At 38.3% G+C, this 17761-nt stretch overlaps 1 protein-coding gene across 1 annotated transcript in view; it reads left to right on the forward strand.

Moving 5' to 3' along the window:
* Dph2 (Diphthamide biosynthesis 2) overlaps positions 1 to 17761 on the forward strand; it is a 183223-nt gene that overhangs the window by 36007 nt on the left and 129455 nt on the right. The window contains exon 2 of the mRNA XM_067139051.2: positions 13252 to 13364. Within this exon, the coding sequence (XP_066995152.2) occupies positions 13252 to 13364 (113 nt within the window). The remainder of the gene's footprint in view (positions 1 to 13251; positions 13365 to 17761) is intronic.

Genomic DNA, 17761 nt, shown 5'->3' on the forward strand with positions numbered 1-17761 from the left:
CTCTATAATAAGGTCAATAACACACGGAGGTATGTCATTCGTACAGCCAGAAATCCCGCACACTTGCCTACGCGCGACAATGGTGCTGGTCACTTTGTCAACAATGACAATGGCAGCAGATGTAATTTACCGCCAAGTAGCGGTCTTGCATATTGCTGTGGGGTCCAGAACATATAATAATAATAATAATAATAATAATAATAATAATAATAATAATAATAATAATAATAATAATGTTCTGGACTGTCGTCACATGTGCGGACCACGCTGGAAACGGGTCCTGGACGGCTAATGACTAAGAATGCAGTCCGGCCGCGGGTTCAGTAGGCTACCGCCAAGGCACCCAAGACGACACCACGACAGATCCCCTGAAGGATTTGATTCATATTAAAAATGCTTATAGGAAAAGATGGCAAAGATTTAGGGACCCAACTAACTGGGTGGAATACCTGGACCTAGCCGGGGAAGTACGAAATCGATTGCTGGAAAGAAAGATTGAAAAATGGGAGGAAACTTGCCGGAATCTATTAGAAAACGAGTCAGATCGCGAATTTTGGCGGATTCTCGCAGAAAACGAGTCAGATCGCGAATTTTGGCGGATTATATATCTAAAACAATAAGCATACAATTACAAATTTCAGTATAATACCGTAGCGAAGCACAGGTATCTTGCTAGTTTTAGATAAAAATGAAATGATTAGCTGTGAGAGAGAGAGAGATGGCATATGGTTTTTAACGCCGGGAGTGTCCAAGGACAAGTTCGGCTCGCCAGATGCAGGTCTTTTGATTTGAGTCCCATAGGCGACCTGCACATCATGATGAGGATGAAATGATGATGAAGACGATACATACACCCAGCCCCCGTGTCAGCAAAATTAACCAATTAAATTTAAAATTCCCGACCCCACCAGGAATTGAACCCGGGACTTCTGTGACCAAAGGCCAGCATGCTAACCATTTAGCCATGGAGCCAGACATGATTAGCTGTTTATTAAAGACACATATTACTACTTAAAATAACATACGCAATGTACATAAAAATAACTTCTGTCCTGAAGTTGTAAAAAATAAAATCTCACACATGCCTTATATCTAGTAATATTTATGTACAAAGCAAGGTTTCTGAACGCACTAACATTTTCCAAAACAAGAAGTGCTCATAATACAAATACTAAAGTGTACAACAGGAGTAAGTTTCCCGCTCCACTTCAAAATGACACCAACGTCATTAGTCGCGCGATGAGAGAAACTCCCACGTTGCGCGCACAGACACATAGGAACCTTTGTTCTGACTAGGGGAGGGAGTGCTTACCCTCAAATGTGAATCGCTCTACTCATGACAGTTACAAACTTGGCTAGAAGAGGGAACAGTCACCTCCCTTTCATCACTGTGAAGTAATATCACAATAAAAATTCATGTGAGAGAAAATCTCATATAGCGACCACTCGCGGGTTAAGGATTTTTTCAATAGATTCTCAATAACAATCAATCAATCAATACTGATCTGCATTTAGGGCAGTCGCCCAAGTGGCAAATTCCCTATCTGTTGTCTCCTCCTCTTTCGCTCATTACATCATTACCTTAATAATCAATAGTTTTTAGGCATGTTTTTAGACAATTCTTGAAAAGCTATGTCTTAATACATTTTTATTGCTTTCACTTAAGCAAGGACACTTGTAGCCGATGATTTTTGTATAAAAATGAAACATGTACTACTAACTGAAGAAATTATTTATTATTATTATTATTATTATTATTATTATTATTATTATTATTATTTATTTATTTATTTTAGATGAAATTAGACCTGAAATGGTGAAGTATAGTGGGAAGGCAGGGATGAAATGGCTTCATAGAATAATAAGATTAGTATGGAGTGTTGGTAAGGTACCTTTAGATTGGACAAAAGCAGTAATTGGACCTATCTATAAGCAAGGGAACAGGAAGGATTGCAACAACTATCAAGGTATCTCGTTGATTAGTGTGCCAGGCAAAGTATTCACTGGTATCTTGGAAGGGAGGGTGTGATCAGTCGTTGAGAGGAAGTTGGATGAAAATCAGTGTGGTTTCAGACCACAGAGAGGCTGTCAGGATCAGATTTTCAGTATGCGCCTGGTAATTGAAAAATGCTACGAGAGTAATAGACAGTTGTGTTTTTGTTACGTAGATCTAGAGAAAACATATGACAGGGTACCGAGGGAAAAGATGTTAACCATACTGAGAGACTATGGGATTAAGTGTAGACTATTAAAATCAATCAAAGGTATTCATGTTGACAATTGGGCTGCAGTGAGGATTGATGGTAGAATGAGTTCTTGGTTCAGGGTACTTACAGGGGTTAGACAAGGCTGTAATCTTTCACCTTTGTTGTTCATAGTTTACATGGATCATCTGCTGAAAGGTATAAAGTGGCAGGGAAGGATTCAGTTAGGTAAATGAAATATCGTATGGCTTTTAGTGCCGGGAGATCCCAGGACGGTTGGGCTCGCCAGGCGCAGGTCTTTTGATTTGTCGCCCGTAGGCGACCTGCGCGTCATGATGAGGATGAAATGATGATGAAGACAACACATACACCCAGCCCCCGTGCCAGTGAAATTAACCAGTGATGGTTAAAATTCCCGACCCTGCCGGGAATCAAACCCAGGACCCCTGTGACCAAAGGCTAACCATGTAGCCATGGAGCCGGACATTCAGTTAGATGGAAATGTAGTAAACAGTGGCCTATGCTGATGACTTGGTCTTAACAGCAGATTGTACCGAAAGCCTGCAGTCTAATATCTTGCAACTTGAAAATAGGTGCAATGAGTATGGTATGAAAATTAGCCTTTCGAAGACTAAATTGATGTCAGTAAGTAAGAAATTTAACAGAATTGAATGTCAGATTGGTGATACAAGGCTGGAACAGGTAGATAATGTCAAGTATTTACGATGTGTGTTCTCCCAGGATGGTAATATACCTACTAGTAAGTGAGAGTGAATCAAGGTGCAGTGAAGCTAATGCAGTGAGCTCGCAGTTGCGATCAACAGTATTCTCTAAGAAGGAAGTCAGCTCCCGGACCAAATTATCTGTACATCGGTCTGTTTTCAGACCAACTTTGCTTTACGGGAGCGAAAGCTGGGTGGACTCAGGATATCTTATTCACAAGTTAGAAGTAACAGACATGAAAGTAGCGAGAATGATTGCTGTTACAAACAGGTGGGAACAGTGGCAGGAGGGTACTAGGAATGAGGGGATAAAGGCTAAGTTAGGAGTGAACTTAATGGATAAAACTGTATGCATGAACCGGCTTCAGTGGTTGGGTCATGTGAGGCGAGTGGAGGAGGATAGGTTACCTAGGAGAATAATGGACTCTGTTATGGAGGGTAAAAGAAGTAGAAGGAGACCAAGATGACGATGGTTAGACTCAGTTTCTAACGATTTAAGAATAAGAGGCAAAGAACTAAATGAACTAAATGCAGCCACAGTACTAGTTACAAATAGAGGATTGTGGCGACATTTAGTAAATTAATTTCTTTATTAAACAGTATAGAAATTCAGTATATTAAAATGTGCAATTAATTTATTGAAAACCTCCTGTTCAGTACTTTACAGTCTTTATGACTATGATATAATAATTCTATTAAGATTGTTATGGTACATGTTTTCATCTTTTATCAGCCATAAATTCTATACTCTAAGTCAGATCTCTGAAATGTATTTTATATTTAAAATTATCCTTAGAAATTAGTTGTTTACATTGATTTACAGTGATGTATAAGAACACTATGGTCACATTTTGGATTGAATTGGTTAATCTTGTCTTAAATTTTTAATCGAGGCGCAAGAGCTCCGTGCACTGTGCATCAGTCCGGCTCGGACCAACACTTCGTCTCTGGGCTACTCGGCTAAACTCGGCTCAACTCGGGAGTGCTATGGAGCAAGTGAGGAAGAGGGAGACAGGGAGAGCGAGCGAGACAGGCGTGGGGAAAGAGAGAGACAGCGCTATTGCTCCAAATCGAGGAGTGGGGGTCTGCACTCTGGTCAACCAAGCGAAGTTGTCTTTTGCACCAGCCACATGCACCCTGAGAGGCCCTGGTATAGAGTAATAAATAAGATACAGCATTGTGAGTGACTGCAAAAGGACTTCCACACTGTTGTGAGATGGACAGCAGATAATGGTATGGGGGTAAATGGAATGAAACGTCAGCTTCAAGAGGTTGTAAATAAATGTTACAGATCTCTTCATATGGTTATGATGGTATTTAGGGGTTTTAGTTAGGATGTGAAGGAGAGGGCGTATAAGTCACTGGTAAGACTCCACTTACAATATGGTTTCAGTGTATCGGGCCCTCACCAGGATTACTTGATTTGAGAACTGGAAAAGATCTGAAGGAAAGCAGCCTGATTTTTTATAAACTAGTATTATTACATAAATGTTGCAAACAATGGGCTGGGAAGATTTGGGAGTAAGGAGAGGAGTTGGCCATCTAAATGGTATGTTTTGACCTGTCATGACATTATATTAGTAGATGAATAAGCGTGAGTATTACACTACAAAGGCATGTGGTTATAACATATAAAAATTTCACTACCAACACACAAATAGTTTTCCATAGAGCCTCTGTGTCTCAGATGGCAGCGCACCGGCCTCTCATCGCTCGGTTCCGTGGTTCAAATCTCGGTCACTCCATGTGATATTTGTGCTGGACAAAGCAGAGGCAGGACAGATTTTTTTCTGGGCACTCTGGTTTTCACTGTCATCATGCATTCCAGCAACACTCTCCAATATAATTTCATTTCATCTGTCAGTCATTAATCATTGTCCCAGAGGAATGCGACAGGCTTTGGCAGCCGGCACAATTCCCATCCTCACCGCTAGATGGGGGCTTCATTCATTCCATCGCTGACCCGGTCGAATGACTGGAAACAGGCTGTGGATTTTCATATTCCTAAGTGAGCGCTTCCTAGAGAAGAAGCCAAAACCCTTGACAATATTTACTACAACCGCAAATGTCCGACTCGTTGGCTGAATGGTCAGCATACTGGCCTTCGGTTCAGAGGGTCCCGGGTTCGATTCCCGGCCGGGTCGGAGAATTTAACTTTCATTGGTTAATTCCAGTGGCCCGGGGCTGGGTGTTTGTGCTGTCCCCAACATCCCTGCAACTCACACACCACACATAACACTATCCTCACCCACAATAACATGCAGAGTCCTACACATGGCAGATGCAGCCCACCCTCATCGGAGAGTCTGCCTTACAAGGGCTACACTCAGCTAGAAATAGCCACACAAAATTATTTTATTTTACAACCACAAATAAAAAATAATTAATGAACTTCAAAAACAAATTGTCTTATACACCCTAATGCAGAATTAAACAAGGAAAATATTGGTATAACTCACTTTGCAATAGGCCTAGTGGTATATTTGTAATTAAAACTAAACTTGAGTCTCCATAATAAAAAATCTGACAGTAGTGGTTTAGTGTTTGCCCTTACATTTCTTAGGATGGTAGTGTGGAAAGATAGAAAGAAGTATACATCAGGATGAAATGAAGCTGTCAGGCAGTTTGTTAGTATAAAACAAATGCAAATCGAAATATGGCTTCAAACATGAACTAATGTACATACAATAGAGTTAAACAACTAACTGAGTAGTCCAAAAGGAAATCATGGGAGAACTTCGGAAATAACATGGAAAGACCAGACATGTAGCAAGCAAATCTTTCTGTAGTGTGATAAAGAATACTTGAAGGAGGGAAAAGGACAAATGAACAGTGATATGGGTAAATCAGGTGAACACATCCTAGGGAATCAATGGAGGGATCTTTTTCGTCCTTGCATAGGTCTCATACAGGTGCAGGGTCTGCTTGTTGGCTTGCCTTTCGCCATTTCACTTCATCCAAGGCATCCTCGGGTCTAACACTCATCGCATGCGACTTCAGTGAGCTGATATAGATGTTGATTCCCATAGGGAATCTGAAATATTTGTCCCGATGAGTAAATTTATAATACCAATATAAATGGTCCGTTATTGGACATTATAAATTTTCTAGCTAACGCATTCCTGGTTGCCAGCGTTTCGCCCTCATGTGCTAGGTTGGGCTCATCAGTTGGTACCTAGCACATCTACCAAGATGCTGGCTAGTGCATACCGTGGAAGCCACTGCGTAGGCTACTTGGAGCCACCGGCAGTGCCAATGCACTATGAGAGACTTTGTCTCTTTACCAAAAATTGATGCCTGCTTGGCTATCAGATGATACAGATGTTGATTCCCATAGGGAATCTGAAATATTTCTCCCGAATGAGTAAATTTATAATACCAATATAAATGGTCTGTTATTGGACATTATAAATTTTCCAGTCAACTCATTCCTGGTTGCCAGCGTTTTGCCCCCGTGTGCTAGGCTGGGCTCATCAGTTGGTACCTAGCACACCTACCAAGACGCATGGCTAGTGCATACCGTGGAGGCCACTGCGTAGACTAATTGTAGCCACTGGCAGTGCCAATGCACCATGAGACACTTTGTCTCATTACCAAAAATTGATGCCTGACCATGGTTAAAGAGAGACTTGGGAGAGAAATTTTAGAAATGGTGCAAGCAATGTACAACAACTGTGTTAGCAGAGTAATGAACTCATTTGGAAAGACAGAATAGTTTACGAATAAGACTGGACTAAGACAGGGGAATGTGTTGTCACCCCTTTTGTTTATTATGGTCATAGACAAAATTGTAAAAAACAAAGTATGCCTATAGAGATAAAGATACTGCTATTTGCAGATGATGATGATGTGATATGGGGAAAGAACAGCAAAGAAGTGCAACAACAACTAGATGTACTGAACGTAAAAATTGAGAAGTATGGCATGAAAATCAGTACAGAGAAAAGCAAGACTATGGCGATGTCGAGAGGGGAAAGGCAAGGAAAGGGCACTGTGAAAATTGGAAGTCAAAGTCTGGAAATTGTGGACAACTTTAAATACCTAGGAAGTGAATTAATGCAAAATGCTATGGTGGACATGGAGATTAGCAGGAGGGTACAGGAGGGCAATGCGTTCTATCAAAGTGTAAAAAAACTTGTTTGGAGCAAAGAAAGTACTAAGGAAAAGTAAAGAGATAATGTACAAAATGTACTATGTATCCATACTGACCTATGCAGTTGAGATTTGGACTTTGAGTAGCAGGCAAGAGTAGAATTCAAGCAAGTGCGATGAAATTCCTAAGAAGTATGATAGGAAAGAGAGAGTGAGAAATGAAGATGTTAGGAAGGAAGTTGGGATAGGAAAGCTAAATGAGAGAGTTGAAAAGAATAAACTAAGTTGGTTTGGACATGTAAAGAGGGTGGAGGAGAATATAATTCCTAGACAGATGCTGGAGGCAAAGTGCGAGGGCAAGAGAGCAAGAGGAAGACCTAGAATAAGGTGGATTGAATCAGTAAAGAGCGGCATAAAAAGACAAAATTTAGACTGGGACAAGATCGTGGAAGAGGAATGGTGGAAGGAAAGAGGAAGATGGAGAAGTGCCATAAATACCCCGACCCAGCAGGAGCTGGATGAGGGGATATGATGATGATGATGGAATTTTAAGACTCCCGGATTTCCAAAGTGGTATAATCATAAATTGAAGTCCCTGATTATTGAAAAGAAGAAAGCACACAAGCAGTACAAAATATTAGGTCTCAGTAGTGATTATCAGCATTTCTTGAAATTAAGGAATGAATGGAAGTCTGAATCCAAATCTTGCTATACAAACTATATCTCCAACTGTGAACAAAGTATTATTTCCAATGCACAGAAATGCTGGCAATATCTAAGTTCTAAAAGGTCATGTAATAATATTCCTTCAACAGTGCATCTTAATGAAGATACTGGAGAAAACATTGTCAGTCTTTTTGCTAAACACTTTTTATCTGTTTATTCTTCTTATCAGAATAGTAATAATATGGCATATGATTACCCTTTTTCTGTCAAACTGTCAGTTATCAACATTTGTAAGGCAGAAATTTATAACAAACTGATATCTCTGGAATTAAAGAAAACTGATGGTGTTTCAACTTACCTGCTCAAGTATTGCTCATTTATTTTATGTGAAGCACTCTTTTATCTGTTCAGCATATCATTAAACCAAGGTGTTTTCCCAAAGGAATGGAAGGAAGGATTTGTTAGTCCAGTTTTCAAAAATGGTGATAAAACTGACATAATACATTATAGACCAGTTACAATTTCTTCTCATATTTCCAAAAATTTTGACTCAATAATTCTTGACAAGATCACACCTCTCTTTAGAAACATCATCATTGATGAGGAACATGAATTCTTTTCAGGACAGTCAACCTGTAGCAACCACTGAACCACTCTCAGGTGGATTGCATTTATACAGACTTCTCAAAAACTTTTGACACTGTTGACTATGATATCCTGCTGCAAAAACTAACAGGTTGTGGAATTAATGGGCCTCTCCTCTCCTGGTTTGAATCATATCTTAAAAATAGCCTACAGATTGTTAAAATAAGGAATCATTTTTCTGCATCTATTATTGCTACCAGTGGAGTTCCTCAAGGGTCTTTCCTTGCTCCCTTACTTTTTACTTTCTACATAAATGACATTAAATGTACTTACAAATTCAGAATTGCTTTTGTTTGCTGATGATGCAAAATATTTTATGCAAATTAATTGTTCACTTGTTTGTTTAAAACTTCATCTGGAAAAGTACTGTATTCAAAATGGGTTGAGACGTAATCATGAAAAATGTAAAATGTAATTTTTTTTAAACAAGAAGAAAATATAATTTCAGTACAAATTTAGTAATAACAGCATTCTGTCTACTGTTCCAGAAGTTAACGACCTTGGTGTTTTATTCAGTTATAACTTATCATTTAATGAACATATTGAAAATATTTGTAAGAAATCATCACAAAGACTGGGTTATAATAATATATAGCCTATTCAGAGAATTTTCAAACTTAGCTCCCTCCCTATTCCAGAGAATTTTCAAACTTAGCTACCTATCAATTGCTGTATATATCTATGGTATGCCCTATACTTGAATACTGTACACCTGTATGGAACCCTTCTCACCAGACCTCTATCCATAGATTAGATTCTGTATAACATAAATTTCTTTGTTTATATTCATTTAGAGCAGGATTCTCATATGAAAATATTGATTGTATGACCCTACAATACTCTTTAAATCTGCATAGTTTGTCATAATACCATGAATTCCTGGATACACTTTAAATTTTTAAATTGCTCCGCTCTTTGGTGAATTGCCCACATCTCCTTGAAAAAATTAACTTACGTGTACCAGACAAACGCACAAGATTTAAGAATACATTGTCTACAAATTGACATAGAACTAACTGTGCATTCAATGGGCCAATTGAACGAATGTCAAACTATCAAAACAAAGTAGATATTGATATATTTAACTGCTCATTGTCAAAATTTAGAAATCACACAATCTCCAGACATCATCATCATCACCATCATCATCATCATCATCATCATCACTGACATGACAGCCCTTTGTGGGCCTTGGCCTTCTGAAAACGTTTTCCCCATTCTTTCCTGTTAAGTGCAGAGCTCCTCCAATTATCTTTACATCCTCTCACCCCTTCTTCCCACCTTAACTTTGGTCTGCCAACTTTCCTGGTTCCTTCTGGTACTGCATTAAATATCTTCTTTATCATTCTGTCATTAGCACGCAGCACATGTCCTGTTCACTCCAACCTTCTGATCTTTATACAGTTAACAATGTTTGGTTCGTTATATAAATTATACAATTCATGATTATATCTTCTTCTCCAGACACCATTTTCTTCCACTGGCCCAAAAATTTGCCTCAAAATGCTTCTTTCAAATACGCCGAGCTGTCTTTCATCAGCTTTTGAGAGTGTCCAGGTCTCAGCACCATATGTTAATACAGGCTTTACTAAAACTTTATACATCAGGACTTTAGTTTTCCTAAACAGCAGCTTAGACTTCAGATGTTTTCTGAGGCCATGATAGCACTTGTTAGCAGACAGTATACATTTTTGGATTTCAGAACTAACATTGTTCTTGGAATTAACTTCTGATCCAAGGTAGGTAAAGCTATGCACAACATCAAACCTATACGAGCCAATTTCTATGAATGTAGACCCACTCAGGTAGTCTTTCTTGGTTACGGGCATATACTTAGTTTTTCCTTCATTAATCTGTAAATTCATCTTTCTTGCTGCTTTTTCAAGGCTTGTGAAATCTTCTTTCAATGCTCTTGGTGTTCTTGCGATTAAATCAATATCATCTGCATATGCCAAAATTTGAACTGATTTATATAAGATGGTTCCCCTTGTGTTGATACTTGCTTCTCTAACAACAAATTTTTCCAGGGCTATATTGAACAAAAGGCATGATAATGAATCTCCTTGCCTAACTCCTTTCTTGGTCGTTACAGCACTTGAAAACATACTCTGGATCTTAATTTGATTCCGAGTATTTTCCATGGTAGCTTTCACAAGGGCGATCAATTTCTTAGGGATCTCAAACTCTTCCATTGCTACATAGAGATTACTTCTATCGATGCTGTCATAGGCTGATCTGAAGTCAATGAAGAGATGGTGTGTATCAGTTCCAAATTCTTTACATTTTTCAAGTATCTGGCAAATTGTGAAGAAATCTCCAGAAGTGACTATTATTTTCCTTCACTTACTTATTATATAACCTGTGTATATATGTGTACATCTTGTTCTTCTTATACTCCAATGACCATTCTTTTTAGTTTTTATTGCTTTGTTTATTTTTCTCTATTGTGTGTAAAATGGTATTACCGTTAATAAAGTATTAAAATAAAGTGATTTCCTCTTCCAAATCTCCTTCTACCTTTCTTCCCATTCTCCTATCTAATGATAATGTCCTTTCCAGTATTGTTGCCACTTGTGATAAGAGTATGATTCCTCTACAGTTATCACACACTGTTTTGTCCCTCTTCTTAAAGACTGGTACAAATCAACCAGAAAGAAGATATGGGAAGCTATAACATAGGTGATTGGTGTACGATGACAAGAAGTACACACGCAGGAGAAGTTGGGATAAATTTGAGGTTCTGAAATGGTACAGGCAGGGGGAACTAATTTCTGGAAGTGGGCTATGAAGACTGACAAGTAACTGTATTCATCCAACCACATTTTCAGAAAAATAAAACCTCCTATCCTAGTAAATGCAAGAGGGCAGTACAGGTTTTAGGATGTTACATTTTGATGTGTGATGCACAGTGTTGATTTTCTCATAATCTGAGTTCGTGCAAAGGATTTAGTTTGTCCACTGACTCCATCAGCCATAGCCTTCCCATCCAATGTTGCAAAAAAACTTCCACATAATAGTCTTACTAAATTTACTGCCAAATATGCTTGAAAGAAAAAAAAATCCTGTGCATCACAAATGGCTTGTGCATCACAGAAGGAAAAGGAACATTACAAATTAAAAATTGAATAATTTGTGAGGAACAGATATATTTACTACAACAAAGAAGTGAATTTAGTGTAGAAAATCATGCCATAAAAACAAGTTCCAAGGCAGTATGGAATTCACAGAATAAGTGGATCAAAAGGGTCAATGCAGCTAAAAGTAATATTTCTGATTCCTGAGTATCACCAGGACCTTTTGTATATATTTTTATATTTATTATTACAAACTGGGTCCTCCTTCTTGGTACATGTTAGATAACAAAATAGTAAAGGATTAAAAATGGCTGGCAGTAATAACCCTTGTGTATGAATGTGTTTGAATGTCTTGTATATCACCTAGAATTGCACCTATCAGTGGTGCCTGAAACTATGTAGAATGTTAAGGACACTGTTCAAGCAGCTTCTCTTGCATAACTCGGCATGGCGGAACCCGAACATCATAAAATAGGTCATCGGAGGACAAAAGAGCAAAATAAAAGAACCTTCACCGAGCGAGTTGGCCATGCAGTTAGTGACACACAGCTGTGAGCTTGCATTCAGAAGATAGTGGATTCGAACCCCATGTCGGCAGCCCTGAAGATGAGTTTCCATGATTTCCCATTTTCACACCAGGCAGATGCTGGGGCTGTACCTTAATTAAGGCCATGCCTATTTCCTTCCCACTCCTAGCCCTTTCCTATCCCATCATCACCATAAAACTTATCTGTGTCAGTGCAATGTAAAGCAACTTATTTAAAGAACGAAAATGAAAAATTAACAGCCTGTTTTGAGTCATTCGACCAGGTCAGGAATGAATGAAGTCCCCATCTAGCGGCGAGGATAGGAATTGTGCTGGCTGCCGAAGCCTGCTGCACTCCTCCGGAGCAATGGTTAATGAATGATATATGAAATTATATTGGAGAGTGTTGCTGGAATGAAATATGACAGGGAAAACCGGAGTACCCGGAGAAAAACCTGTCCTGCCTCCGCTTTGTCCAGCTCAAATCTCACATGGAGTGACGGGGATTTGAACCACGGAACTCAGCAGTGAGAGGCTGGTGCACTCCCACCTGAGCCACGGGGGCTCTGTATTAATATATATATATATATTTATAAAAGAACCTTGAGTTTGATAGTTGCTGATGGAACCATCAGTTCCAAAATGAACTGTGTGAGTAATGCATTAACTAATGTGGTGGACAGTGACAGTTGTGCACTGCAACAAAAAGATTTCAAAGTGGCTCATATAAGTAATATGCTACTATGTAATAGTGTACATATTTTTTATACGAGGCCAAATACTGGCCTGCAACAAAGGAAGCTGGGCATCTTGCAGTGTAGGAAACAAAGACGTCTGGTCTGATACTTGGTGATCATATCACCAACGAAGCCTTCAGGTATTATAGATAGCAACAGTCTTTGAAAAGGTGAGGGAGTACCATCTTCAGTAGTAACACATATTACAAAGAGAAAATGAAATCATTGTGTGGAAAACAGGACTTTTGGAGGTAGTGAAAAAGTAGCCAATGGAATAACTGAGAAAATTCTGACTTCACAACCTGCAAAATTATTTTAAGTTTGCTGTTCTCCACCCTGATCAAGCAAGCACACGACTTTGCCAAGTAAGGACAGAAAGATAGCAGTCCTCACCATCTGGGAGACAGATGCATGTGATGAAGAATATATTGCTCATTAAGTTTGAAGATACTGACCAGCCATTGTGTTCTTACTGTCATATGCCTGCTTCTTGTGGTTACAACCAAAATTGAATACATTCTCATTGATCTCCTTATCAGGTCATTTTCCTTAGTAATATGAATGCATGATTTTTTTTTTCCACAGGTGTGTCTGCAATTTCCTGACAACTTACTCTGTTTTTCTGCTAATGTTACTTCCTGTCTTGAAGCTGAACTGGGATTCAAACTATATATATTGGGTGATGGAACATATGGAAGGTAAGCTGCTGATATACATACATTTAAAAAGTCAGATTTTTACAAGGATAGGTAATATAGATGTTGTGGCCAACTACTTGTAGACTTCAGAGGCTGGTAGGTCTGAAGCCCATTGACAGCACCCTTTTTTTCCTAGTTCCACCTTCACATCCAGGTAAATGATATATTTCTCAAGGCTACACACACTCCCTTCCTAATCCCAAACTGTTTTCATTAGAAATATAGTAGAATAGACACCACAATTGTTCAATTTATCATATTTAATTTATGCTCCAGTGCACAGCACTAATGACCATAATGTCCATAGGCAAAAAGTCATATATCAGTAGAAATAATGTTTTATGAATCCCAGTTGGTGTAATGTGAAATTTTTGAATTGACCTTAGAAATTTGAATCTAGAATCCATGCTCATTTTAAAGATTGAGAATTATATACTATATTAAATTATGCTACTGTTGCCATAAATTATTCAGCTAGAATAATGACATGAGGACTTCACTTTAGACCACACCTACGTATCACTTTCAACCTCACCTACAGTAAGTTTATGGAAAGATCCTGTGACTTTTGCAGAGAGTAAATTCAAAATTTCAGTCCTCATACTGCATGTACGGACAGTGTTTCTTTTATATAAGTGATCTACTGGATGTTTGTGACAGGGTTTTCTTTGTTGTTGATTCAGCTCTATCAGTTTGTTCATGTATATAGTCAAAGCTCTCCTTATCTCCACCAAAAGCAGCTGGCACATAAAGCCGCACAGTGTTACAAATTCTTGTTCTTAGCTGAGATTGCTTTTTAAAAAATTAAGGTCATGATTATTATATTGTATATAAGTTGGGTCATCATCCTGAAAGCTGATAGGATCCTCATAAAACACCAACAAAGGTTGTTTGGTTACACGGAAACTGTGAAAATTGATGGTGGGGCCAAAATTACGTTTCACAATTATGAACTTGGATTTCCCACCTAATCAGTACCATAAAACGAGGTAACTTCGGCCACTTTTTCAAATATTTTTAAAATTTAAACATGGAATATTCCCTCTAATTTTCTGAAAAAAATAATATAAATTCTGCCTTGTTCATTGTTATATATGTACATAAGTAATTGTAATTCAGTAATGAATTATGATTATCAAAAAAGCGGCCGGAGTTATCCCTTGTTTTGGGGTAACTTCGGCCACCATGTAAATAACTCAAGAAACTAAGTTTTCTCCGAATTTGTGTTACTTCAGCCACTGCGAAAGTGTTTAGAAACTTGTAGAACACCCAATATCAATAATTGGCAAGTAAATTAAAACGATTTGTGGTAAAACAGACCTATAGTGATCAAATTTACAAGATATTTCCAAACAACTCGCATTTTCCCCAAAGAAGAAACAAGTTTATTTAACTTAAGCCAACAAGCTACAAGTATTGAATGATATAAACAATATGTATTATATTACATAACTACTTTTAATGGCATGAAACATAATCAAGATAGCAAAATCATATTCTCTTGAGTCCAGTTTATGAAGAGAAAAACAAGTTGAAAAAAGAAAATACTTTTGGATTGTCCTCACAATACACCGGCTTCTACATTTAAAAAATATCTGGGCTGTCAATTAAGCTCTTAAAGTTGTATCGCCCACTTCTGACTAGGTTGCGAACTTCCAATTTCCTCACAATATCATCTTTCTGGACTTCATATTCATCATCACTGACGGGGAAAGCTAAGTACACATCCTTTCCAGCTTTCTTTCTCATAAACTTCACTACCAACTGCTCTTCAGTTTCTTTAACTTCTCCGACATAAAATCGCTGAATTTTGTCCTTGGAAAATTTTACAAGTACGAAGTTTCCTACTTCATAATTATCAGTCTCATCTACTTGCATTTCCAAACTTGCTGTCCTGTCTTCAGTTGGCTGCAAAGTTCATCATTTTCTTCAAGCTTCTCCTGTTCATCGTGGGGTTGCTCTGATATGTAATTTGTGGTTACACTTCATCCAGGTCTCACATTCAGCCATTTTCCTTTGAATCTGGAATTATCTTCTTTCCTAATCGAGATGTCTTCAGGAGATTCGTGAATGATTCGCTCCATGACTTTTCCGAACTCTGGTTTTCGGTACAGTCAGAAATTCGTTTTTTAGGACAGCCTCTCTATTTAGAGGACAAAGTCCTGCAGCTTTGAAGCCAGATTTCAGGCTAGCTTTCAACTTCTTTTCCCCTATATCCTCCATGGCTGACTTGAAAACTCTGGGAAATTCTGTTTTAGGCCCTCTATTTTTATTCTTCCATTTGTTCAGTTGTTTCTTCCAAGACATTTTAAGTGGACGGGAAAGTGCAACATCCAGTGGCTGTGTTAGATGAGTTGAATTTGGTGGCAGGAAGACAAACGATATACTGTTGTTCTCACGCTGTCTGATCACTGCCATTGGCAGATGGCTGGACAGGTTGTCACCAATTATTACTTTTGTACCAGATAACTTCTTGAGATACAGCAGACAAATTTTAGAAAACCATTCCTCGAATATGGTTATATCAAACCAACCACTTTCATTTCTGTTATAATGTGCAGCAGTAACACCGCCTTCCGTTCAGCCTGGGTACAAATGTTTGGCTCGATAGAGCACATACGGAGACAACAACTCTCCTGAGCATGTTCCAGCCAACATGACAGAAGTTCCACTCTTCGATGAGTCAGTAATCCTCTCAGAGTGTTTACGTCCTCTTTTTACAATCGCTTTAACTTTACCCGGATCATCTACAAAATTATTTTCATCGTAGTTTACAATGTTTTCTGGAGGAATTCCGTCCAGTGATGTTTCTAAGTTGTCAAAGTATTCACTATTTTCTACTGATTCTACGGAGGCTCTAGCACATTTGATATTTTCCGCAAAGCGAAAAATGATAAAGCTCGATGTCTATCAAGAAAAGTTTTTAGCCAGTCTGCACCAGGCGCATTATCTTTGATGATGGAAATTGTTTTTCCCTCTCTGTTTAGATAATCCTTCACCACCTCCAAGTGTTAACGGATATCCCCATACAGCACACGTAGTAAGTCCATGAATGAGGTCGGCTTCTTCCTGAAAGCAAACACCAGAGATAATAGGTAAATAAAAAATCTTGGTTAGCAATACCTCTAGGGTACAAAGGAAGCAGATACATATAAGTGTCAAAGCAAACCTCAGCTGAAAGAATGCATGGACGTCTTATTTTTCCTGTGTGCTTCTTGTTTAGTTTGTCTAGCAGGGTTGAACGCAGAATAGCATACTTCATTTAAAAGAGTATAAAAGTTATTTTTCTTCCAACTATTCAATACAATCAATACACCAGAGATAACAGGTAAATAAAAAATCTTGATTGTATTGAATAGGTGGAAGAAAAATAAATTTTTGTACTATTTTATATAAATGACTTTAAATACGGTTTTCGCAATGATTCTTATAACTTGTAACAGCGTACTTCTCTCAGGCTTGCCGAATCGTTATTGTACCTTTCTTTATCTGTTCTAATGCGATTTTTAGATGAACGGGATTGTAATTACAATACCCGCTGCCGCCTAAAACTTTCTTGTATCTTCTGGGCATGGCCAAAGTTACCCTGGAAGAGGACAACTTTTATCGCAAAACTGTTCCATGAAAAACCTATTTGAAGAAAATGCATCAAATTCAGTTGATAAGATACCAGACATACTTACTTTTTAACACAATAAAACCACTGGAGTAGACAATTAGATGCTGGGGCTGGAGAATAGTTTGTTTTCCAATGTTTCACGACAAGACAATATTCGTTGTTGCAAAACAAATCGCTTGACTCGACAATGGGCCCGCCTGTATTCTTTGAACTAGCAAGTGATGATAGAGCATTCTATTGCATGCGTATTTTAGCTGTTGCAAGTGATTAATCTTTTATAGTATAGGGGGAAGGATAAAATCAGTGTTGCAATGCGTCAGTGGCCGAATATTATTGTTTAAGTTGTTTTATCAAATAAGGTTCTTGAGCAACTGAAGATGGCCTCTAATAGAGACCAAAGTGAATACTCCTAAGTGTATTTGTAATGTAAATACATCAGAAATAAATCAAGTATTGATTAGGTAGGAAATCCAAGTTCATAATTATGTGGAAGTATCAATACAGCAGACGTGCCAACTCTCCCAGTTTTTCATCGTTCTTCCCGATCGTCGGGACCGATCCCCCGATTTGCAGAACAGTTTCATTAATTTTAGTATTATTTTATAAACTCCTTCACGTTTCCTCATTCTATCGATATATGGCTGAGTATGGCTGGTCGATAGTAGTTCTAATAATCACAACCGGATGGCAGTATGGGGCATGGTGGCCAGCCATGTGCTCCTCTTTGGTCTATAATACAGTCAAATAGCTTAATAATAGGAAGTGGAAGTCGCAAGTG

Source organism: Anabrus simplex, chromosome 2 (genome assembly GCF_040414725.1).
Source record: "Anabrus simplex isolate iqAnaSimp1 chromosome 2, ASM4041472v1, whole genome shotgun sequence".
Classification (NCBI taxonomy): Eukaryota; Metazoa; Arthropoda; class Insecta; order Orthoptera; family Tettigoniidae; genus Anabrus; species Anabrus simplex.